General features: G+C 32.7%; 1 protein-coding gene across 5 annotated transcripts in view; it reads left to right on the top strand.

Moving 5' to 3' along the window:
- The window catches only part of PDS5A (PDS5 cohesin associated factor A), a 159708-nt gene that overhangs the window by 64777 nt on the left and 69542 nt on the right, over positions 1–25389 (top strand). For all 5 annotated transcript variants that reach the window (XM_058546914.1, XM_058546913.1, XM_058546915.1 and 2 more), the window contains exons 5-16: positions 160–257; positions 4461–4587; positions 6474–6554; positions 8689–8829; positions 13374–13489; positions 15437–15531; positions 16438–16583; positions 18574–18725; positions 20118–20231; positions 22512–22593; positions 23862–23910; positions 24149–24288. In XM_058546914.1, coding sequence (XP_058402897.1) covers positions 160–257; positions 4461–4587; positions 6474–6554; positions 8689–8829; positions 13374–13489; positions 15437–15531; positions 16438–16583; positions 18574–18725; positions 20118–20231; positions 22512–22593; positions 23862–23910; positions 24149–24288 — 1341 coding nt within the window. The remainder of the gene's footprint in view (positions 1–159; positions 258–4460; positions 4588–6473; positions 6555–8688; positions 8830–13373; positions 13490–15436; positions 15532–16437; positions 16584–18573; positions 18726–20117; positions 20232–22511; positions 22594–23861; positions 23911–24148; positions 24289–25389) is intronic.

Genomic DNA, 25389 nt, shown 5'->3' with positions numbered 1-25389 from the left:
AAAGATCAGAGTACAGGACTATTTTAAAAATTGCGATTTTGTATGTTGGGCCTTTATAAGCTTTCATATAGATTTCTAATTCTAAAAATTAAATTTGATTGAGTTTGCTCTTGTGTAACTGTGTATGTGTAAATAATTATTTTTATTTATTTATTTAAGAATTTAGCTTGGGTTAAATCATATAACATCTGCTTTGAATTGGAAGATTGCAATGAAATTTTTATTCAGCTTTTTAGGACTCTCTTCTCAGTGATCAAGTAAGTTATTTTTTAAGCATTTCTGTTTGTCTCTTTTTCTTGCTGTGTGTATTGAAGTATTGTGTACTGTGCATGTACACTGAGATCTTTTAGAGTTACAAGGAAATGTTTTCCTTAGAAGAATTAACATGAAGAGGAAAATAAATAAATAATTCTGTTGACTGAAAGTTGCCTTTGCCCTTACATTACCATTTGAAATTATGGTATCAGTTATATTGGTTGACTCTTGTAAACGCAAATGGTATGAGACATTATATAAGAAGTATAAATTATGAGGTGCAAATTATAAATATTGTAAGTACCATTAGTAAGTGCTGGGAGACATAATAGTCCAATGGTTAGACACGCTGACTTTGATATTTTCTCATTTTAGAGCTAGAAAAATATCTTAAACATTGGTCTTTCCTTTTAGAAATAGGGAAACTAATTCACAGAGAAGGAGTGTGGTGGCTTGCCCAAGGACAAATGGCTGAACAGGAGAGCCGAAACTCTGATTTAAGTCCATTGTTTTGTTTTGTTTTGTTGTATGGTAAAACAAGCATTGTTATGAGATGTGTTCTACAGCGTTACATTATATACAAACATAATATGTCTCACATAAATTTTAAATTTCCTAGTAGCTACATTAAGATAAAAAGAAACAAATGAAATTTATTTAAATAATATACTTTATTTATCCCACTATATCCAAAAGCATTATTATTTCAACATGTGGCTCTATCCATATACTTCAAGTGTTCACTAGCCAAGTGGCCATTAAATAATAGCTTCCGTATTGGAGAGCACATTTCTAGAGTTTTCTGTAGATATTTTATGAATACCATAACATGTTTTCCTTTTCCTTGGATGGAAAGGTAGGAATAGAATTTAACCTGGAATAAACAGGAAAGGACTGGACTAACCTGGTCTAGAGATAGAAGCGTATAGAGACTGCATGAGAAAAAGCTTCCTGTGACAACTGACTAACTGAAGGCCCTTAAATAAATGATAAAATATATAAACTTTACCTTTTGTATTAGTTAGCTTTTGCTACATAACAAAATGACTCAAATTTGGTAGCTTAAAACAACCACCATTTTATTTAGCTCGTGATTCTCCTTGGCAGTTCTTTTTATCTGGGCTGAATTCACTCCTGTATTTGCAGTCACTTGGCAGGCCGTCTGACAGTTGGCTGAGGTAATAGAACAACTGGGTTGCATGTCTTTCTCTCCTCATCCGGTAGGCTAGCCCAGGCCTCTTCATATTATGACTGGATTTTACAAGTAGCAAGTAAGGTTAAGCCCCACTGCACAAGCACTTTTTTAACCTCTGCTCGCTTTGTGTTTACTTAACATTTCATTGGCCAAGCAAAGCACATAGGCAAGCCCAGATTGAAAGGTTGGTTAGACTCCATGTCTTGATGAAGGAGCAGCACTTTAAATGCATGTGCATACAGAGATCAGAACAATTTGTGGCCATTGTTTGCATTCTACCACGTTTTTGCAGCTTTTTCTTTAGAAATTAAAATCACCAACAAAATAAAAAAAACAAACTCCTGAAATTGTCATCATTCTGCCCCTTTTATGACTTTATCCACCTAAGTCTGCTTCCCACTCTCTAATTATACTTCGTTCCTCTCGCAATTACTTATACACACTCACACTGTTTTTGATCTTATTAATATTTTTATTTCCTGAACAATAAACTAAATTTATTGTTGACATAATTATCTAATTAAAATAATTCACAATAAGATATGAGTAAATAAAAGACTTGCCTTTTGAAGGAGGAGCTTATTGATTTGTATTTACTGACACATTTACCAGGTAGCTGGTGTTCTTCATTCCTTTGCATGGATACAGATTTCCATCTAGTGTTATTTTTCTTCAGTCTGAAAGACTTCCTTTAACATTTTCTATAGTTCAGGTCTGCTGCTGATAGAATTCTTTCAGTTTTTGTGTGTCTGAAAAAGTCTTTATTCCACCTTCATTTTTGAAAGTTATTTTCATGTTAAGAGTACTAGGTTGATAGATTTTTTTTCTTCTTTTCTCTTTCAGTACTTTTAAAGATGTTGCTCCATCTTTTTCTGGTTTGCTTCCTCTTTGTCTCATTGTTTCTAATGAGAAGTTTTTGTCCTTTTTAATCTTTGTTCCTCTGTACATAATGTATCTTTTTTTCTACCCACTTTTAAGATTTTCTCTTTATTACTAGTTTTAAGCAATTTGATTATGATGTAACATGGTGTAGTTTTCTTCCTGTTTCCCGTGCTTGGGGCTCATTGAGCTTCTTAGACCTGTGGGTTTACCTTTCTAATTACTCTTACTAGATGCCCTGTGACTTATGAGATTTTCCACTGTAGTGGGAACGTGCACTATTGTAAGACCTGTGTGAGTTCCAGGGATTATTCCCTCTTCTCCTTTCAGGTGATGCCTTCCCCAAACTCACGAAATTTCCTTACATGGGCGTGCTGTTCACTAAACACTTGAAGATTGAGGGGGTACCCTTTGTGAGCTTGCTCTCTGAGTAGCTCTCTCCGCTCTGATATTCTGCCCTGCAAACTCGAGCCTCCCCAAACTTAGGAAAGCTGTTAGGCTCTGCCAGGGTGTTACCTCCCCACACTGTAGCCTGGAAACTTACCAAGCAGTAAGCTGGGAAAATTGTAGGATTGTTCACCTCGTTTGTTTCCCTCTCTCAGCAACATGTGTGTGATATCCAGTGTCTGAAAACGGTTGTTTCACATATTTTGTCCAGTTTTTTAATTGTTTCAGGTAGGAGGGTAAATCCTGTTATTGCATCTTGGCTGGAACATGTGGAAATAATTTTTACGTCTATTTTCATCTCTCTTCTCTTCATTTCTTTCCTATCCCCAAGTATATATGGATCTGAGAGCTAAATACTCTCTTCAGTTTTTTTTGCATCAAGCTTAATCTCTCTGTTCTTCACCCCCTACTCGTACTCTCCTCAGCATACACACACACACCCCACTATATAATTGATCCTGCGCAATCTTGGCCTTTAGTAAAGTAAACACGATACGTGAGAGAGGGCATGCAAAAGAGGGGTCTTTCTAAAAGTAGTAGAAAACTGTGTATCTAATGATGTGACAATTTTTCGACCAATGTTTAAAATTTTCATCTTTCCTTTTTACCATTCAGTGCCCCACAGGTTTATTATACATTATTTCAAGTTAATTTTTTAAAAATTAGAGGTGAAAGATAACATGAATGATATTAAACTTTAGTTTAGTCTTGATTTAAACTTCCCTGTATCTATAGTAGTAGAATTAAATTATATCATTTCTCTTGGTTTTTCTTTGCATATATATTCTGATAAATGTGAAAATGGGATAGATCAAGTCTTTAGTTAAGATGCAGTCAGGAGGAGAGAAGCCTAGATGTTCTACTAGTTATAACAGTTTTGTAGCCCCAGTCTTTTTAGATAAATTTGTGTCAGCAGTAGACATATTTATTGAGGAGGACTACAGTTGACTCTTCACTGGCTAAGGAAGCAGGCCTGAAACTGATTCTTGGCTTTATACCTTGTTGATTTTTTATTTGTTTGTTTGAAATTTTTTGAGAGTACAAGGGTGACATTTTCAGAACCTTCTATAAGTTCTGGTAACCATTTTGTATCAGACTTGATTTTCAGGATTGGTGAACTAAAACCTCTAGTGGCAAAGATATATAGAAAAAATTACTTCTATGGGCTTAGGCTTTTTTGTGTATTTATAGTTTAATCTTATCTTGAGGAATGTATTAAGATCTAAAAGGATGAACAACTATCTACCTTCATTATCTTGTACATTTTTTTTGTTTCCTTGCTCAAAATTTTATCACCTTAAAAAATCTGGGGGTATATAAGCAAGATTGTTCTTTCTTTGAAGTTGACATTTTTGTTTGGTTAAATTTAACTCACTCTCTGAATCTTAATTGTGAAGGACTTAATTTATTTTAAAGTAATCCTGTAGGGACTTAATTCATTTTAAAGGTCTTTGTTTTTGTAAAATACTTTACAATACCTTACAGCTGTTGTAATAGTCGACAGAGGAAGAAAATAACAGAGCAGCCAAATTTCTCTGCTGTTATTGGCATTGGCATGGTTCCCTCAAGCGAAAATCCTTTTACATCTGAGATAGTGTTTTAAATTGGGACGTTTCATTTTCTTTTTGTAAGCCTGAATTTTTTTTCTTTTCTTCTTTGTTTTTTGCTTTGTTTGTTTTTTTAGCAATAGCCACAATAAGAAGGTACAAATGCATATGCTAGACTTGATGAGTTCTATCATCATGGAAGGTGATGGAGTTACTCAAGAATTATTGGACTCCATTCTTATTAACCTCATTCCTGCACATAAGGTCTGTATAGTATGAAGATATTAAAGGTTAATATGTAAAAGTAGTACTACACGTGAAAAATAATTGTTTTTCACCATTTGCGATCCCCTGCAATTACTCCCACTGTCATTCTCCAGCCCCAAATAAAATAGAGTTACACACATCAGTCTTGCAGCTATTATTGTTTTTAGAAGATATATTGATTAGCATACTATATTGTGGAAGATTTTCATTTAGTTAAGTGTTGCTTATTTTCTGGAAAACTAAAAATGTTTTGAATTCACCACTCATATCTAATCTGGGAATTATAGGGTGTTGGAGTACTGTCTTGGTTAGTTTTTTTTTCTTTTTTTTGGGAAAAGAAAATGTATTTCCTCCTTTGTAACATAGATGCAGAGCAAAGGAATTTGTATTTCTCCTCAGAACCCATATCCTACATTTTTCTTAGGTACTTTCAGAAAAAGATTTGGGCAGAAGTGGGAACTATATGGTTAATTTTAAAGGGAAAAGGATGATTCAGAGCTGTGTCTTTCTCCCTGTTCCTGTTTCTGTTTCTCTCTGCTAGGTCCTGCTAAGGAACTGAAAGACTTAGCTCACTACTCCTCCACTGGACTGTACTCTGGCCTACCCCCCTGTTGATATTTACCCTCCTGCTTTTTTTCCTCTGATGATTCAGTGACCTATTATCAGATGTTAGATGAACAATGTACTTATTCACAATAAGATGTAATTAATTATAAATTCTTCTCCTGACTCGCTGACTCTCTAAACATTATTTGCATTTTACTAATTCAAATGAATATCTGTAATTAGTTAAAATTTTGAGAGTATGGCAAAGGGAATATATGTCAGGCAAAATAAGAGAGGAAAAACTTTGAGAGGAATAGGTAGTGTATTTGGTGTTTATGTTCTTGTTAAAGTATTTTTATGAGCGGTAAATATGCCCTTTTAGGAAATAGAAGAGTTGCCTTAATTTTGAGCTAATCTTATCCTTTTGCCAATGGAATAAAAGCCTGGAGTAAGGGTCAGAAAGCTACGGCTTGTGGACCAAATCTGGCCCACTGCCTATTTATGTAAATAAAGTTTTATTTGAACACAGCGATGCTCATTAGTTTTCATTTTGTCACACTGCAACAGCAGAGTTGTGTATTTGCAGCAGTGACCATATGGCTGACAAAACCTACATTATTTACCATCTAGCTCTTTGCATAGGTTTGCTGACTACTGACCTAGAGTATAGGGTTTCCTAGCCTCTTATTGGGAGAGGTGCAAGATGGTGGTGAATGAATCTGTTTGGTCCAAAACTTCAGAGTATTGCATTGTTAATAGGTACTCTTCAAAACAAGAATTCCATTTTCAATAAAGTTTTAAAAAATTAATGATGTATTTTTTCTACAGTCTTTGTCAGACCCTTTAATTTGTTACAGTGCATTGGGAATCTTGAGGAGTAAGATTGGTATTTCAAAAATATAATTGATTGAGAATTTTACTTGGAACACTTTCCAGGTCTACTCCTCAGAGCACACTTTGATTACACAATGAAATACTGAGAGATATGGGTTAGAGAGGGCTGTGTGTGTATATTTGTTTAGGATACATGGGTGTAACTGGTTAACAAACAAAACCAAAAAACCTCAGGTCCATATTGACTTTAGTAAAACTAAACCTAATATAGTGTTGGGCTTTTGGCTGACTATCTAATGTATTTTAGTTTTAATTCATAGTTGTGCTATTTGCAACTTCTGCTTTAAGACCACTTGACTAGAGAGTATTGGGTAAAACCTTGATGGGTATTCAGTTATATTTTTCGCTTCATACTTTGTAGATTTGAACACTACAGTGTTGTAATGGTGCTGTCTAAAATTCATTAATTCATTGCAACTTTACATATTTTTATTGTGTTTCAGAACTTAAATAAACAGTCCTTTGACCTCGCAAAAGTCTTGTTGAAAAGGACAGTCCAGACTATTGAGGCATGCATTGCTAATGTATGTATTTCTACCTGTATTTATTCCATAATTGTGTAATTCTTAACCTATTGCAGTAATTTATTAGAACCTTTCACATATAGGTTTATTTATGCTATAAACAGTTTCATCTATTTAGAAAAATATATTAAAAAAACTGATACTTCCAGGTGTGACCAAATGCAGCATAACTTTATAAGCTTTTTTGACATTATTATATATATATATATATATATTTTTTTTTTTGGTGAGGAAGATTTGCCCTGAGCTAACATCTGTGCCATTCTTCCTGCATTTTGTATGTGGGTCGCCACCTCAGCATGGCTGACTAGTGGTGTAGGTCCACACCTGGGATCCAAACCTGCAAACCTGGGCTGTTGAAGCAGAGCGCACCAAATGTAACCGCCACGCCATGGGGCTGGCCTTTGACATTATTTTTAAATGGCACAAGTTGATGAAGGATGTTGTTTTATGAAAACTTGTCTACAACTTCCACCCCATCTTCTGTTGCTTCTGTACTTATCTTTATATCTTCTGGATATGCTGATCTCTTTCACTTTCTCGCTTCATCTTCATCTTTGGCTCTCTGTGTCTGTCTATGTATTTTCTCTTCATGTTTCTAGGTCATTCTTCTAAACCCTTTTGTTTCTCCCTCTTAAATAGTTGTTATATAATAAAAAATTACTTTTTTTTTACTGTATTGAATAAAAGTTCTTTTTTAACTAAAAAAATCAATAAAGTAATTTAGAACAAAAAAGAAATATTTATAATACTACCACCTTAATGTAACAATTCCATTATTGCACATTTGCTCACACTCCTACCTATTTTTTCACATACTTTATATAAAATTTTGAATTGTCTTCATTTATATATATATTTCCATATTTTGACATTATCTTTTTATTTATAATATGAATGACTATAAATATTCCTTTGAATTGACATATACCCATAATTTATCTAACCATTTCCCTGTTGTCCTGCATTTAGATTTTTTCCATGTTTTCCTACAGTAACTATTTTTGTGAATGTAGCATTTATCTATTGTTGAATTATTTTCCACATATAAAAACCTAAGTATAAGTATATTAATTTAAATGATATGAATTATTAGTAGTATTTATATTATTAAATTAATACTTAAACGTGGTAAAAAAAAAAAGTTTTCTCAACTAGTACAAGAGTATACAGTGAAAAGGATCTCTTCAAACCCGAATACTCTATTCTCAATTCTCAGAAATAACCATCACCAATATGTTTTCATATATCCTTCCAGAATTAGTGTTCTGTGCTTAATCATGTGTGTGTGTGTTTTTTAATTTTGCTAAAACTGTTTTCCTTATTCTTTTCAAGGTCTTCATAGTGACTATGAATGTTTTCTAACTCATAACGTATGTTGCTTTTCAAAAGAAATATAACATTTGATGATACTACTGGAAATATATGCTTGTATCAGTTGCACACAACTGCCTCTTTAGCGTTTTTAAATTTAAAATTTTTTTCTAAGTGTGTATATGTGTTGGCAGGGAGTGGAGGTGTTTTTTAATGTGTGCTCTTAATATTGTATTCTCTTGGTTTCTTCCTAGCATTCTTTTAAATTATCAGTTAGCTTTTGTATCATCACTTTTTCCTTCTCTTTGTCCTCTGAGTCAAAATGTATTTGACTTTCTCTGGGTATTTAAAAAGAAAAAAAAAAAACTCATCCTCCACCTTTGAATACTTTTTATTACTAAACTCATGGAAAAATTAATCAGACTTAAATAAAAATCAAAAAGATTGAGACTTAAAATTTTCTCTTCTATAAGGAAATTTCTCTATAAAATTCTCTATAGTGAATTACATAAACTATTAAAATTATTTTGTTTTAATGAAAGATTCCTAGAAATGCCATCCTGATTTGAAAGAAAGCTAACAAACTCAATTCTTTTTTACCTTTCTCCCTGTAACATTCATAGTTTGATAGTTAGAGGTTTATTTCTTCTGTTTTGGTGACTGTCCTATCTAATATTAGTAATTTGAAACGTCTGTTCTGTTTCATTTCCTTCAGTTGTATATGTAATGCCTAAGTATATTGTTTTTTAACACATATTTATAAAAAACCTGTTCAAATTTTAAATTAAATGAATATGTTATTTTTGTTTTAATTCTATAGTTTTTCAATCAAGTACTGGTGCTGGGAAGATCATCAGTAAGTGATTTGTCAGAACATGTATTTGATCTGATTCAGGAACTTTTTGCTATAGATCCTCATTTATTATTATCTGTCATGCCACAGCTTGAATTCAAACTGAAGGTAAGACTGACCATAATTTTTTTTTTTAACAAGTTTTTTCTTTTTTAACAGTTTCATTTATTTATTTACTTTTGTGAGGAAGATCAGCCCTGAGCTAACATCCATGCTAATCCTCCTCTTTTTGCTGAGGAAGACCGGCTCTGCGCTAACATCTATTGCCAATCCTCCTCCTTTTTTTTTCCCCCCAAAGCCCCAGTAGATAGTTGTATGTCATAGTTGCACATCCTTCTAGTTGCTGTATGTGGGACTCGGCCTCAGCATGGCCGGAGAAGTGGTGTGTCGGTGCGCGCCCAGGATCCGAACCTGGGCCGCCAGTAGCGGAGCGTGTGCACCACTAAGCCATGGGGCCGGCCTGAGACTGACCATATTTTTAAGCCCAATAAGCTTTAAGAGAAAAATATATAACAAATAGTTTTTCTCTAACTGTAAAAGAATAAAATATGTGTTCAACTTATATTTAGTTAAGGTATACATTTTTGAATCATTTGAATAAAACAGTATCTCTCATCTGGGTGATAGGAAAGGTTACATTGCAAAATTATAGCTTACCTAGTTAAATATCTGATAGACACAGTGACACAAATAATAGATATGAAAAATAGTATTATCCTAGAAACTTATAATGCATGTTGTTATTAAATGTTATTTATTAGTAGATAGGTATGTTTTAGGACATCAAAAGATTTCAGACTCAGTGCTCAAAGGGTCTTGATTACAACTCTATGACCCTTTCATAGTGTAGATCAAGGACAAAAATTTTACTGTATGACTTGAGAATGTATCTTTTAATAACCAACTAAGCAAGGAATTCATAACTCCTCAAAAAATACAAAAAACTTGGACATTTGATTCCCTATCCCAGCTGAACTACAGAAGATAACATCTTAACGTTTGCTTAATGTTCTGGACTTTTTGAAAAGTCTTTTTATATTCAATATCTTATTTGATCCTTAAATCAGACTATGATATAATTAGGACCAACATTACAGTTTTGATTTTTCAGATGAAAAAGTTAAGAAGAAATATTTTGCCTATTTACACAATTAAAACAGAATTGGGATTAGAACTTCGGTTTTCAACCTCTTAAAATATGTATAGATAATGAAGAATTGTCTATATTGTCTTTATTACAAGCATTTGTTATTTATAGTATAAAGGACATTGTAGCTGGCTTCTAAGAAACTTTGTTATATGGAAAATGTTATATAGAGAACATTTTATTTGTTTTGTTTTTTAATATTAAGAGTTTATTTTAACAACAGCCTAAAGATGTTTCCATACCAAATTATTTCTAGGTATAAGGCATTAAAGTACTTTCTCCCAATCTATTTATAGAGTCTGAATATGAAAAGTCAAGCCTCTTTAATCCTTAAAGAAGACTGCCATGATAGATGGTGGGAAGGAATTAGAAACTAGACTTTTAGACTTCCATGTATGGACTTAATGTAAACTGAGGGAAGCTAAGCTATAGTGGTAGTTCATACCCCATTCTTCTATAGGTTCATTTATCTAAAGCAGAGGTTGCTAAGCTAAGGAGCTGAATCCAGCCCCAAAATAGGTTTTCTTTGATAGATTTTATTTTAAATTCTCATACAAAGAATTTTCTCTTTTTAGTTGCTAACATTGAGTGAATGAATAAATTTAAAAATGGGATATTGATTGAAAGTTCAGATGTATGCATTTTCTTTTTTTAAAAAAAAATCAGGTGATTTGGCAACACTGGGCCCTTACTTCTACATGACAACAATGTAGCTAGAACTGAGTAGTAGTAGCACCTTCTTAAATGGGTTATGAGTTTTTCAGTTTACCACAGTCCCCAATTACTCCTTTATTTTATACCTTCTCTTCTTCGTTGATACAATTTGATTTCATAGGCATACTTTAAAGGTACCTGAACAACAATTTTTTTCATAGATTTCTTCTTTTTAAAAAAAAATTAACACCATAATCAGTTAATGTTATTTCTATGTAGTCTCTTTAAGTACAATATATATGACACAAGGCCATTGATTTTTATGTTTTTCTGTGTTCTTAGATAAATTCATACCTTTTTGTAACTTTATACTGAACTAATACTGTGTCTAAATAATAGTGATAATGGAATATTTTATTGTCTTAAAACAAGTGCCATCACCTGTGTTTGTATTTGCTTCTGACTGCAACCCTAACCTATACCAGTGTTAACTTTTCTCATCACAAATGAAGAAACTGAGATTCGGAGTAGTTTAGGTACTATCTATATATAATTAGGGTTCCTCTTTTTGAGTCACCAGTATGTGTTAAGTAGATAGCCTAGAAAGTTTTTATGGCTGTGGTGATTTTCTGTAGTTATAGCTCTGAATCATATAGCTACAGCTTTTCATAATGAAGAGTCCTAGGTTACAGTCCTCTTTAGGACAGTAAAAATGTTTGAGAAAATGCTTCAAAATAACTATTTGTTTGATTTTACTCTATACTGGGCCACTGCATGCAACTGTACACACTATCCACTGCATAGGTCCAGAGAGTGTATTTTCATATATTTAAGGGGTACTCTAGCAGCCTTGGTTATAATTATCAGGAAATTTGCCACCTTTTACATTTAAGACTTCCTTCATGGCATGCAGAGAGAGAGACTGACATTTACATTTATTCCCCAAATTTAAAAACATTATAAAGTAGCCGTAATTGCCTTAATTTGGTTGGAGTGAAAATTTTTACAGAGACTTGTTCTGAATCAATTACTTTGTAATTAGAAACAATAATAGAGTTAGTGACCTTTTCTAGCTGGAATTGAAGAGAAATGAAAACTAGATAGGCTTTTGAATCTCTTTTAGAAAGTCACTGGTAAATTGTTAATGCAGAATTTCTAAATTTTACCCACTTTTAAAATTATTAAGATATATATATTTGTATTCAAACAACGTATTACGTAATGTCTTAATGAGATAATTTTCACTTTGGAATAGATTTATAATACAGCTATACATCAGAGACACCAAATGATTTTGCACCAAAAAAAATGACCATCACTATAATCATTTCCCAGTCTCACTCAAGGAATGTATTTTAAAAAGACAAGGGGCAAGTTTTCACTTAGTTTTATTTGAGTAGTTAACTGTATAGATGTGAAATGTCACATCATTTGAAATAATTGCTAAGCTACTAAAGTAGTCACTTAAAAATAGAATAAAATTTCCACTTATTCTTGTGTTTGACATTTAAGGGATAGATTGATTTTTCTTTAAAAAAAATAAATCACATTGGCTAGTCAACTAGACTTACTAAAAGGTAGCTCTAATCTGTATGTTGTCACATTGCTTGAAAAAAACTTTGTCAAAGAAAATCATTTTTGTAATTGTAAGTGTTAAAGCTTGATACAGTTTTCATTTTTATATCTATTTGATAAGTGTGCCTATTTTACCCACAAAACTTCTATTCCTAAGAGTTAAGACATCCATAAGGAAAAGACTATATATATCTTATGGTCTTTTTTAACTTTGTCTTTTCTCATGAATATTTGTTTATTGCATTTCTGGTATTGCTGTAAACATACATTATATTTGAACATTTCAAAAAATGAGCAATTACTTTTAGTTACTGCCTTTATTTTCCTAGTGAATATGTGATTTTTTAAAAATTTCAGGGCTGGCCCAGTGGTGTACTGGTTAAGTTTGCATGCTCCACTTTGGCTGCCTGGGGTTTGCGGGTTCAGATCCCAGGTGCTGACCTACACACTGCTCATCAAGCATGCTGTGGTGGCGTTCCACATACAAAATAGAGGAAAATTGGCACAGATGTTAGCTCAGGGACAATCTTCCTCACCAAAACAAAGAAAAAAAGTTTCACACGCCATATGGTTTCGGAATAACTTAATTTATATTAAGACATGACATTGCTAGTGAAACTGGAACAGAATTTTCATAGCATATATTGATTCAAGATAAGAAAATAGGAGGCCTTTATCAAAAAACAACTTTAAACTAAGGTTTGGTTTTTTTGTAGTGTTCAGTTCACCTGACCTTTTAGATCTTCTTAAAATTCTTGCTCTTCTATTAAAATGAGTTTTCCTGAATCATGACATTCTTCAGTGTCATGTTCTTCAGTCAGTAGGGGATCCTTGATTAAAACTTCACATATCAAAACCTTAATTGATGAGGGCTTATATTGGAGCTCAAATTTTAGGAAAGATTTCTTATAAAGAAAGCTTACTAGAGCGGGAATTATTTGCAGCTTGCCCTTTACAAGATTTTTTTCTCGGACTCTTAGGGAATGTTTGAATTGAATGATTATCTTTATATTTCTACAATGTCTGTGTAAATTGCAAAGAAGCAGTGAAGTAGGCATAAATTAGCAGTTGGGAGGGTGTGAAATAAGAGCAAAGAACCAGATGATCTAGCATGGAATCAAATCAATTTCTGCATAGTGAATGAGAGCATATGATATTTTAAGGGTCTCGTTATAAGCAGAAATATGAAATTGTAGCTTCTTGAGAATGTTTCATGTTGTTTTCTGTAATCTGATGAATAAACCTCAGGCTTCATTTATTTTCTCTTTTCCCTTAGAGCAATGATGGAGAAGAGCGACTAGCTGTTGTTCGACTTTTAGCTAAATTGTTTGGGTCTAAAGATTCCGATTTGGCAACACAGAATCGTCCTCTTTGGCAGTGTTTTCTTGGACGGTAAGAGAACATACAATCTTATGGATTCTAACTTGTATATTTTGGAGGCCAGTAAGTATGGTCCACTTGATTAAAACCACACATATCCAAACTTTAATTGATATATATATATATATATATTTTTTTTTAGTATCTGTGTTGCTGTCTTTCTTGGAGAATAAATTGTAGGACAGAGTTTTTATGAAGAAAGCTTATTATTTACCCACATAACACTTTTTAATCTTTTTTGTGCTAAAATAATGTAGGCAACATCTGAGAATATTCCAAGTCTTAAGATTTTTAAATAAATCATGAGACTGAAGACATAATGGTCCAATCCATGCCATTTTTCAGTCCAGCAATTTATTCATTTACTAGTGCTTATCTTTTAGGTCTGTAGCTTATCTGATTACACGATATGTGTTTTGAACTATTTTGGTATTGTTGTATGATTTTGAAATTAAAAATATCATTGCTCTTCACTCAAATAGTTTTCAATATTCCTTCTCAAGAACTTAGAATTATTGCATTCTATTCAACTTGATGGTAAGGTTGAAAAATCGATGAAATTTATTAAATTCCACCTTGAATTCCATTACATGTTTCTTTGCTTTAAACATTGAAAAGTCGATTTTCACTACGTATTAGTATTCTGGAGAACGTAACAAATCTGAGAAATCTCTGACACTGACATAATGATATTTTAAGTTACTTGTTCAGAACAGGCCATTTTGAAGGTCTTAATAGGAATAAGGGTTGACTATTTGAATGATTAAACTTGAATTTATAAGAATTTAGAATAGAGAGGATGAAGCAACTGTACTTGTCAGTATACAGAGGAGTGATTCTGTCCTTGTGATTGACATCAATATTTACAGCAAAACATTTAAGCAAAAATGCAAGGTTCATATTTTACCTGGGTTACTGTAAAAACTAAATCAATCATTAAAGGCTTCTTATATTCATAATTTTACATTCACTGCTGTCTCTAATAATGAATCTCTGATTCATAGAACAGAGAAGTATTACCAGTCTGTTTTACTGTACTGTTTTCCTTAGGTATTTAGCAATAAGTGTTTTGATTCTTTGTAATTTACCTGATCATAAGTGGTAACATTTTCATTTTTCTCTGGCAGTAAAAATTATCAATCCTAAATGCAAGGTTTTATTAAAATATGATTCTGGATAAGAAACTAGGAGGCCATGGACATTAAGACATTTATTAAATAACTTTAGTTTAATTGGTTGTTTTATGAGACTACTTCAGAAATAAAAATATCTCCTGCTATTTAAATCACATTTTTATAATTAATAAATGTTTTTAAAATTGTCCAATGATAAATTTTAAATTTGGGTGTTGCTCAGCTTATCCTTATTATATGCAGTTTTGAATCTACATGTGGTGTTTCATATTTACTGAATTCTTACAGTATACCAGACCTTTAAAAGAGCATTTTAATACAAGTTGGTCCTGGCCATATGAAATTTTTTGTTGTGCGGCAGTATGACACGTGCATTTCACACACTCATCTTTGAACTTCTGGATCTGCCTCTTGCATGTGATTTGCTACCTCAAATCCCCCTAGTATTTTCCTCTTGTATATTTTTTTCAGGTAGATTTTGTGCATTTTTGAATATTTGTTTTTTGTTTGTTTTATAGCATAATTTTAAGATCTTAAATTTTTGGCTTTACAAACTAGGTAGTTTGGGTTGGAGGATGTGTTTTATACTGGTTTTTGTTTGCTTTAGCATGGTAAACAAATTCTGTTTTCCAAAATGTTTTTGTGAAATTATCTTTTTCCTTTATATTCTTCCTTCAGAACGTATTAACTGTCATAATAATAATCAATACATTTTCTAATCAGTAACTGTTGTTGTTTATAGGCATTTACATAATGTGAGATATACCTTATTTGAAAATAATTATTTTGCCTTACAACTAATATTTAACAATCTCTTTCTATGTAGATTTAATGACATTCACGTTCCTGTGAGATTAGAAAGTGTGAAATTTGCCAGTCACTGTTTAATGAATCACCCAGATTTAGCAAAGGATCTCACAGGTAAGCTAGCTGATTTATTACAAATATGCGAGTAATCACACAAATCTATTTTAGATGTAGTCTTTGACCTTAACTTCAGTTTCTGGATAGGTTTTAACTCTGGCACTATATCAAGTCTTTATCAAGTCATGGACTAGTAAATGATTTCATGTTTATACAATAAAATTACATTTGAAATCTTCATATTGTAATCCTTTGGAATTGTTTGAAAATCATAGGAAGTAAACCCTTCCTTATGACATTGGGTTTGGGCACAAATCATTATACCTATGTGATAAATATAGTAACATATCTAATAATAAGCAAGAAAGTGATTATCTTCTGGAGTAAACTAGAATTTCTCATTCTTCACTTGAACGTAGAGCATTTGAACCTACTTATTTGGTAGTAGCAAATAAATGGCTTTTATCAGAATGCTGTTTACCAAAGTAGAGGAAATAAACATTTTTTGTTTTGATTTTGTTTGTATTATAACTATTCAGGAATTTTTTTAGAGGTCATAGAGTGTTATTCAGTATTTTGTGTCATGTGCAGATATATCAGTGAACTTACTATAAGCATTTTCACTATTTTTCTTTTAAGTCTTTTAATTTGTATTTTAATTTAAATTCTAAACTGTATAAATCAGATACTGTGTTGTGATTTGACTTTTCCAGAATAGTTCATGTAAAATACCTTATTTATTAAGATGTGACTATGCAGTAATAAATAGTATGGTTTAGTTTATTTTGTGATTATATATAGTAGGGTATTGCCACCTCAGAAATAAAATGATTTTAATTCATGCCACATTTTACAGACTGTTTTAATATGGACAGAAGCTTAAAGCATTTGTCTCTTCTGTCATTCTGAGCATGATAAATATCATAGCTAACATTTAGCTTAATTTTTTTTCTCTTGTTACAGAATATTTGAAAGTTAGATCACATGATCCAGAAGAAGCCATTCGTCATGATGTCATTGTTACTATAATAACAGCTGCCAAAAGAGACCTTGCCTTAGTAAATGATCAGCTACTTGGCTTTGTAAGGGAAAGAACACTGGATAAACGGGTAAAATCTGAGGAATTTTATTCTTTTGTTATTTACTGTGTTTAAAATGTTTGCTGAATTCAATAGAAATTATTTTCTATTATATTTAAAGCTTTTCTGTGTGAAAGTCAAGTTAATACAATACCAAATAAAGAGCTAATAATTTGTATGTTTCCTGCGTATCTTTTAATTATCTTCACAAATGAATACATTGGATTCTATAGCTTTTCAGATCTTAGGTGTGGCTTTGTCTTCTAGCTTACCTTTATAAAAGGAACAGCTAAATTAAAGTTTTATTTTATCTTTTCAGTTACATGATGAATTTCAAAAGAATAGTGATTGATCACCTATATTTATCTCTTATAGTTAGCATTTTCAAAAGTGACAGTCTTATGCAGTTAAAAACGTGAGTTGATAAGGAAAAGTAGTAGGAAGGACAGCAATAGCAGTTGCTAAAGAATAGTGTCAACCATAAGCTAGAGACAGACATGCAAAGCAGCCTGATTAGACATGCTACTTAGTAACATTTTTCGCAAAGGTTGCCTTTGCAGTGTGCTGTTTTATTTGAGGCATAGTTGAAAACCTGCTGTCTTCCTGAAACCAATGTAGTTTATCGATAATTTCAGAGTAGAAAAGTGATATTTTTTGGTTTTGAAATATATTAAGAGGTAGTCTTTAAGTTCTTTTTAAATAGGTAGCAGATATGTAAAGCAGACAGTATTTAACTTGTTCAACTGTGTCAGTAATTCTAACTTTGAAGACTTTTTTCCCCTCAACTTTAATTTAAATGAAATGACACTCTCTTAGTGGTTAGTTGGTAACTCCCCCCGATGTACACACTTGATTTAAGGTATTGCCACTTGTGTGATTTCCGCCTTTTAGGTACGTTTCACTCCTCCTTCTGTCAGTGTTTGTATATAGTTTCAGAAAGAATTGAATAAGTGAATCTTCCTGAACTGTGATATGGTCATAATAGCATCTACTACATGTTTTAAGACCTGGATTTTGGTGTAATAAATTAGATGACCTTGGCTGTAGCCTGTCTGAAATTTGTTTTCTCCTCTGTAAAATCTAGGGAAAGGACTTAATCTTAGATTTCTTAGATTGCAAACATTCTTTGTTTTCATGTAAGAAATGTCAGATGACATCTGCTACCTGTTGTATGGGGAGCAGAGTTTCATTCTGTCCACTAAATAGCCTAAAAATGAGAAAATTATGCAAAAGATTTGTAGGAAAGTATTAATTTAAATAAACCAAAGATAGTATGCTCTGGTTTGTTATTGAGACAAATATCTTTCTTTGTTATTGTTTTTATTACATCTTATGACCATGGTTCTAACTCTAGGTTTTTAGTCTCCTTTTCTGTTCACCCTCCTCCTACACCATTCTTTCCTCCTAGTAAACCATCCCAATCTCTAGAAGTCCCAAAGAGTCTTCCACTAACTAGGATGTGGCTAGGTAAATCATTTGCCCTTTTAATCTACAAAGCAAGGAAATTCACTTAAGATGATCACTAAGGTGCTTTCCAACTTTGTAATTCTAGGATCTTGGTACTAAATTTTGCTCTTCTTATTCTGAATTAACATCAAAAAGGATGTGACTAGAATAAAACATTCTAGATGATAGGGCTTTTGTTTGTAGAGTAAATTATACACTTTCTCTTTTACTCCTTAGTCGCTTCTAAAACTTGGCCAAAATTTTTTTAGACAGAATCTAATGAAATCTCCTGTAAGATTTACTGTTGCTTGGCTTTGAGGGAAATAAAAACATTGGTAGATGATTTAGCAGTATTTGCATTGGATAGTTTCTAAAGTAATCTGATTTCTACATAGCAACCTACACTAAATTGTTGGTAAAGCAATATGTCTACCTCTTATGAAAATGAATTATTGTGCCAGTTTATATTATACACAAGTCTGATTGTACAACCTAATGAAGAAATGGCAATTTTTACAGATTAGTATACTAAAGTTTGGTATCTAACTCATCCAATAAACTTTATACTTTATAGTGGCGAGTAAGAAAAGAAGCTATGATGGGTCTGGCTCAGCTTTATAAGAAATACTGTCTTCATGGTGAAGCAGGAAAGGAAGCTGCAGAGAAAGTCAGCTGGATAAAGGACAAACTATTGCATATTTATTATCAGAATAGCATCGATGACAAGTGAGTCTAATATGTTGGTAGACTGTGATTGAATATAAAAGTGCTTTTAATTTTTTTAAAATAATTTACTTATTTTTTAACAATGATTTATTTCTAAGTTTAGAAATCACTTTCTGCATATTTATATAAACTATGTTTGAATAAGACTCTAGCCAAGATTGTAAGGTAGCATAACAATAGTGAAATAGGCATGGGCTTTGAAGTCAGACCAGAGACCAGATGTTCCCTCTGCCTCTTAACTTCTCTGTAGCTTGCTTTTATCTGAAAAGGGGTAATAATAAAACCAACCTTGCAGGATTGTCATGTGGATTAAATAAAATAATGAATGTGAAGCCCCCCAGCCCAATGCCTGGTAATAGAGCACTGTTCAATATCTGCTAGTTATTATTTTTCCTTTTTGCAACACTATAAGTACCAATAGAGGTATTGTGTTGTTGTTGGTTTTTTTCCTTTAATTGAGGTATTGAGGTACAATTGACTGATATAACGTTGTATTAGATTCAGGTGTACAGTATAATGATTCTATATTTGTGTACGTTGTGAAATGATTACCACAGTAAGTCTAATTAACATCCGTCCCTATAGATGGTTACAAATTTTTTTTTCTTGTGATGAGGACTTATGATGTTTTCATTTTCTGAGTGTTACATATAATTCTATATTGGATTATATAGTCATGATTTTTGTTTTTGCAAAATACTTTGCAATGTTTTATTGAATTAGACTGACTACTTGGTCATCACTGGATATGTATTTCGTTGATTAATGAAGAGCTCTTGTATTTTCTTATTCCAGTGATACTGAATAATAAATATAAACTTAGCAAGAAGGATATTCTAGTACTGGTAAGGAATTTAGACTGTGGAAAGAAGAGAGATCAAATGTGCACAGGAAAAGCTAAACTTTCAGGAAGTAATATAAAGGAAGATCTCCCTGATTTTACCAAATGATAATGTGGAAAGGAGCAAAACTGTAATCAGAAGAAATTAATGTTTTTTTGAGAATTAGCTATTCTTGAGATCATAGCTTTATATGTAGTGTTAAATAATTTGCTATAGCTCCAGACTGATGATGAAGAATAGGTGGAACAGCCTAGCACCCTGTCTTTAGGAGTAAGATATAACCCTTTTAGAACAAATGTTTCGTACTGACAGATTAAAAAGTAAAGCCACAGATAGCAACTGCAGCTCTAAATTTAAAAATAATTGTACTTCCAAGGAAAGGAACTAATCACATACTGATCTTTTCCATTGTATTTGCACACACAGGTATCACCATTGATAGTGGTGTCTTTGCATGAGATGGTTAAGCTATAAAATGGCTATTGCTTCTAAAAAATAGAATAATTGTGTTATTTGGTGTTTTTTTTTTTTTTTTTTGTCTCTTTCATAGACTGTTGGTAGAGAAAATCTTTGCTCAGTATCTTGTCCCCCACAACTTGGAAACAGAAGAGAGAATGAAATGTTTGTATTATTTATATGCTAGTTTGGATCCCAATGCTGTCAAGTAAGTTATTTTTTAAATGACTGTTTGGAGTATTTCATGAAGATTTCATAAAATTACTTCGTCTTATCTAATTGTTGATGGGGTTGTTGCTTCTTCTGGTTGAATCAAGAACCTCAGATAAATATTTATAAAGAAAAATTTTATGATATAAATTCAGGTAAGTTAAAAGCAAAAATATTCCTATTGCATAGGAATGTTTGGCAAATGAGTCAGTAACGTGGTTTCAGGGATTCAGAGAAGTCCCCATGTCAAAATTATCTTTTGTCTATGACAAAAGATGACTGGGGTCTAACTTACGCTATTGGAGCTTTACTATACTAAGCCTAAGAACTAGGTACTGATTCTTCGTCAGGAGAGCATATCCAAATCTCTTCTGTGTAAAATGACCACATGATTGATTGTCCAAACTGGATATTTTTGCTACTGAAAGGAGGCATTATTAATAATTTTGTTTGGACAACTGACATGAACTTTAACTGTCCCAAGATGCTAGGATGTGTAGTCATTCCACTTTTTATATAATGCTTTTTAAAAAGAAGGCCTGTCATTGAGAATTCTGATTCTCCTGAATAAGAACCTCAGCTATTATATATGTGTGTATGTGAGTGTGTATATATATATATATATATATAAAACCTTTAATTTTCATATAATTTCAAACTCGCAGAAAAGTTACAGGAATAGTACAAAGCATTGTGATATCTGCTTTACCCAGATTCATCATTTTGGACCATTTGCTTTTATCATTTGCCATTTGCACATGCTTTTTCTTTATATACATATTTTCTTCTGAACCATTTGAGAGTAATTTGCAAACACTGGATTTCTTTACCACTAAATACTTGTGTCTATTCCCTAAGAACAAGGATATTCTCGTATATAACCAGAGTACCCTTATCAAAATCAAGAGATTTAACATTGATACAATATTATTGTCTAACTTGATGTATATTCACATTTCCTCAGTTGTCCAAGTAATATCCTTTATGGATATTTTTTTTCCCTTTCTAGGATTACACATTGCATCTTTAGTTGTCATGACTGTAGTATCTTTTAATTTGGAACCATTCCTCAGTCTGTCTTTGTCTTTTATGACTTTGATGTTTTTGGGGAAGAATATTGCATAGACCAATTATTTCGTAGAATATTCACTCAATTTGGGTTTGTCCAGTGTTTTCTCATTATTAGATTGAGGTTTTGCATTTTCAGCACAAATTCCAAAAGTAACATTGTATCCTCGGTGTATTATATTAGGAGGCATTAGCCATCTTTTTTTTTGTGTGTGTGTGAGGAAGATCGGCCCTGAGCTAACACCTGCCAATCCTCCTCTTTTTGCTGAGGAAGACTGGCCCTGGGCTAACATCCGTGTCCATCTTCCTCCACTTTATATGGGACACCGCCACAGCATGGCTCGACAAGCAGTGCGTCGGTGCGCGCCCGGGATCCGAACCGGTGAACCCCGGGCCGCCACAGCGGAGCATGCGAACTTAACTGCTTGCGCCACCCGGCTGGCCCCGAGCCATCGTTTTTAAAAAGATTTGCAAGTGGTTCCTAATGCACACGTGATGTAGTAAGCCCCTGGCCTAAGGTTTTGGTCTCTGTTTATATTTCAAAATATTTGGCAAAGAATACTCAGAGATAGACTCATTTCTCAGGGGTCTTCTGGGTACCTGAAATTATGGACTGGATTTGTAAGAGAAGAAAATCTGCTTTCATGGAGAGAAAAGAGTCTAGAATGAACACTCTCAATTTAAATTGGGTGTCTTGAATCTACATCATTTCTAAGAAATTCATCTTTGTAAATGGTCTGCAGTCCTTCATGTGTCCGCTCTTAGCCTGGCATAAAAAGGCCTTCTTGATCTGATCTTTTTCTGTAGTATGTTCCAGCTTCCTGATACTCCTGTACTCACACTCTGTGCTCCAAGCCTATAATTTTTTTTCGGTTTCCTATATGTGCCATGCACTTTGATGACATTTTATCTTTTTTTGTACCAGAACATTCTAGCTACCTCTGCTTAGAATGTCCTTCAATCCCTTCATTTACCTGGCAAGATCCTATTCATCTTTCTAAACTTCTCAAATATTTTCTCTTACAAGAAGGCTTACATTTACCATTTTAAACTAAACTATCATAATCCTAATAAATAAATTTTCTGGTGCTTAAAATTTTAGGTAGATGTAGAAGAATGGTGTGTTACATCATGCAACAATAACAGTAGTTGAGTTGAATACCAGTATTGTTATATTATGTATTTTCTTCATATTTATAACTATTTACAGAGCTCTCAATGAAATGTGGAAGTGTCAGAACATGCTTAGAAGTCATGTACGAGAACTATTGGATTTGCACAAGCAGCCTACAGTAGGTTCATGATTTGTTTAAATTCATAGTTTGTGGTAGTCATAGTTCAATTTTTCTGTAGTTATATATGGTAAAACAGGCAAAAAGTATCTCACGTATTTTATTTTCTAAATGTCAGTTAAACATAATTTCTGTAGTTATCCAAGCTAAATTTCCACTTCAAATGAATATAACAAAATCTTATTTTCCAGCACAAGCAAAGAAATGGTGTTTTCTAGTTTATCAAGTATTTAGACACTAAGAATTTATTCAGAGTTTATCAATTTTCAAATAATTAGAATTAAACCTCAAGATAAAATTGTATTAGAATTCATAATTTTTTTTACTCTGTGATTTTTGGTCTTTCAGTGTAGAGTCAGTATCAAATCCTATAAATATACCCAAGTCCAATTAACAAAGAAATTCTGCCCAGCATTTTCTGGAAGGTGGGAGAAAGAAACTTAATCTCTTAATATACTTCTAAATGTATTTATTAGAATAGGTATTCTTAATCAGGGAACCATAGACAAGAGACCCCTCAAGGACCCCATGGATGCTAAAGCAAGGGTTGGCAAACTTTTTTGTAGGTGACCAGATAGTAAAAATTTAGGCTTTGCTAGCCATACAGTCTCTGGTGAACTGTTCAGCTCTGCCTTTGAAGTGGAGAAGCAGTCGTAGACAGTACGTAAATGAATGGGCATGACTGTGTTCCAGCAAAACTTGAACAAAAACAAATGGTCCATGGGCCCACAGTTTACCAATTTCTGATGCAAATTACTCAAATTTCACACAAATTTAATAATAAAGTAATATTGTGATGGATGAAAGGGAAGTACTTTTGGGAGGGGAGGCAATATTCTGAGGGTATTTAAGTAATAGATCACAAAATAGCTAATAGAACTCTTATTCAGAAAGAAAATTTTTTTACTTCTCACATTTTTAGTTAGTTTTCTTTGTTGTAGGGTTTCACAGTAATTTTGATAGGATAATTGTTTCAGTTATCTTCTCTTCAATCTTCTGGCAAGATAATTTCCCTATGAAAGTTATGTGCTCTTTTTTAATTTTAGAATACCTTCTTGCTGACATCTCCTTTCCTTCTATTTGTCCTAACTTAATAGTTGTTGCTAGTCCCCATTTCTTTATCAACTTAGGGTAGGCCATTTTCTAGTGGGTAGATTGTGATGAGTTTCTTTTTTTTTACTTTAAAAAAGGTACTATACTGAGTATAGATTTTCTTAGAGAAATTTGTTAGCACATATGACTTCTTTTGTTTCTGTTTTAAATTTCAGTCAGAGGCTAACTGTTCTGCCATGTTTGGAAAACTGATGACCATAGCAAGTGAGTATGTTTATTCACTTCGTAGATATATAATAAACATCAAAACAGACAAATAATGTACCCAATGGGACTATCAATTTACTACTAAGAAAATAATTCTTTTCTTAATAATCTTATTTCTAAGAACCAGTTAGGCTGATTGTCTTTTGATGGCTCAGCATTAGTTTTAAGACAGCTTGCTTTTAGTTTAGTAGAGTAGTTTTTCTTTTGTAATATTGGTTCTCTTTTAATTTCATAGAGAATTTGCCTGACCCTGGGAAAGCACAAGATTTTGTGAAGAAATTTAACCAGGTTCTCGGTGATGATGAGAAACTACGGTCTCAATTGGAGTTACTAATCAGCCCAACCTGTTCGTGCAAACAGGCAGATGTTTGTGTGGTTAGTAAAGTATACTTGTACATTTGTTCTTCTACCTTGCTTATAGAAATTTATATTTCATTAAAGCCTGCTTTACATAAGATTATTTTATTTGTGTGAGTTTAACAGTGTCATGAGCTCTGAATTACCTAGGAGTATATGTGTGATCAACTTAGTACTCTTTACTTAGCACTCTTCAGCCAGATTTCAGGAAAAACACTAGCAAGCTAAGCTGGGGAGATTGGTTCTAGGAATTGAGCAAGGTAAAATGCTTTGTATTTGTAGACATTCGGTAAGTAAATAAGAATTTTCTAAATGCTTGTCTGTGCATACATTTTCTTCTCCCGTGTATTAGCATGGAAATAACGCTTGTCAGTACATCAGCAATAGTTACATTGCCATATATGCATTTACAGATAAGGTCATTCTTATTTAGGCTTTTGTCTTCATTCTATTCTTGGACTATTTTATAGAAAACCAGTATCATTGAAAATATCAGGAAAGAAAACTTCATCCATTCATTTATTCAGCATTTTATGAGACAGTTGTATGTTTGAATTTCAGCTATACCATTTACTACCAATGTGACCTTTAGTAAGTTGTTCAATTTTTGAGCTTTGTTTTTATCGTCTATAAATACTATCAACCTTATAAGGTTGTTAGAAGATTATATATATATATATTTCCTAATAGATGGCCCTGCACTACTCTTTAGGATTCAAGTAAATTGTATTTCTGTGGTATTACACATATATGACAAACACTATGCTTGGGACCAGGCTTATAGAGGTAAATAAGAAAAAGAAGATTGTTTCAGATATTTATGTCTAACTTTGTTCTAGAAAGAATTACAATGGGATAATTATTTAAATATGTGATAAGGGATAAGGACTATAAGAGATATATGTACAAAATGGTCTGGGAGCGTGGAGTAGGTATTTTTTATTTAGTCTAGGTACATAGGGTCTCTAAGTGGATCTAAAAAAGACCAGTAATTAGAAAGAAATGGGGAGGAGCCAATTTAGAGAAGAGAGCAGTGGACTCTTCTATTGGGCCTAGGGATGTGGATGTGCCAAGTGCCCAGACTACCTCAACCTTTGCACATCTGAGCTGGGTGGTTTA

This window comes from Diceros bicornis, chromosome 8 (genome assembly GCF_020826845.1).
Source record: "Diceros bicornis minor isolate mBicDic1 chromosome 8, mDicBic1.mat.cur, whole genome shotgun sequence".
Taxonomy (NCBI): Eukaryota; Metazoa; Chordata; class Mammalia; order Perissodactyla; family Rhinocerotidae; genus Diceros; species Diceros bicornis.
Note: the sequence above shows the minus strand (reverse complement) of the source record. Positions and strands in the feature narration are given on the sequence as shown.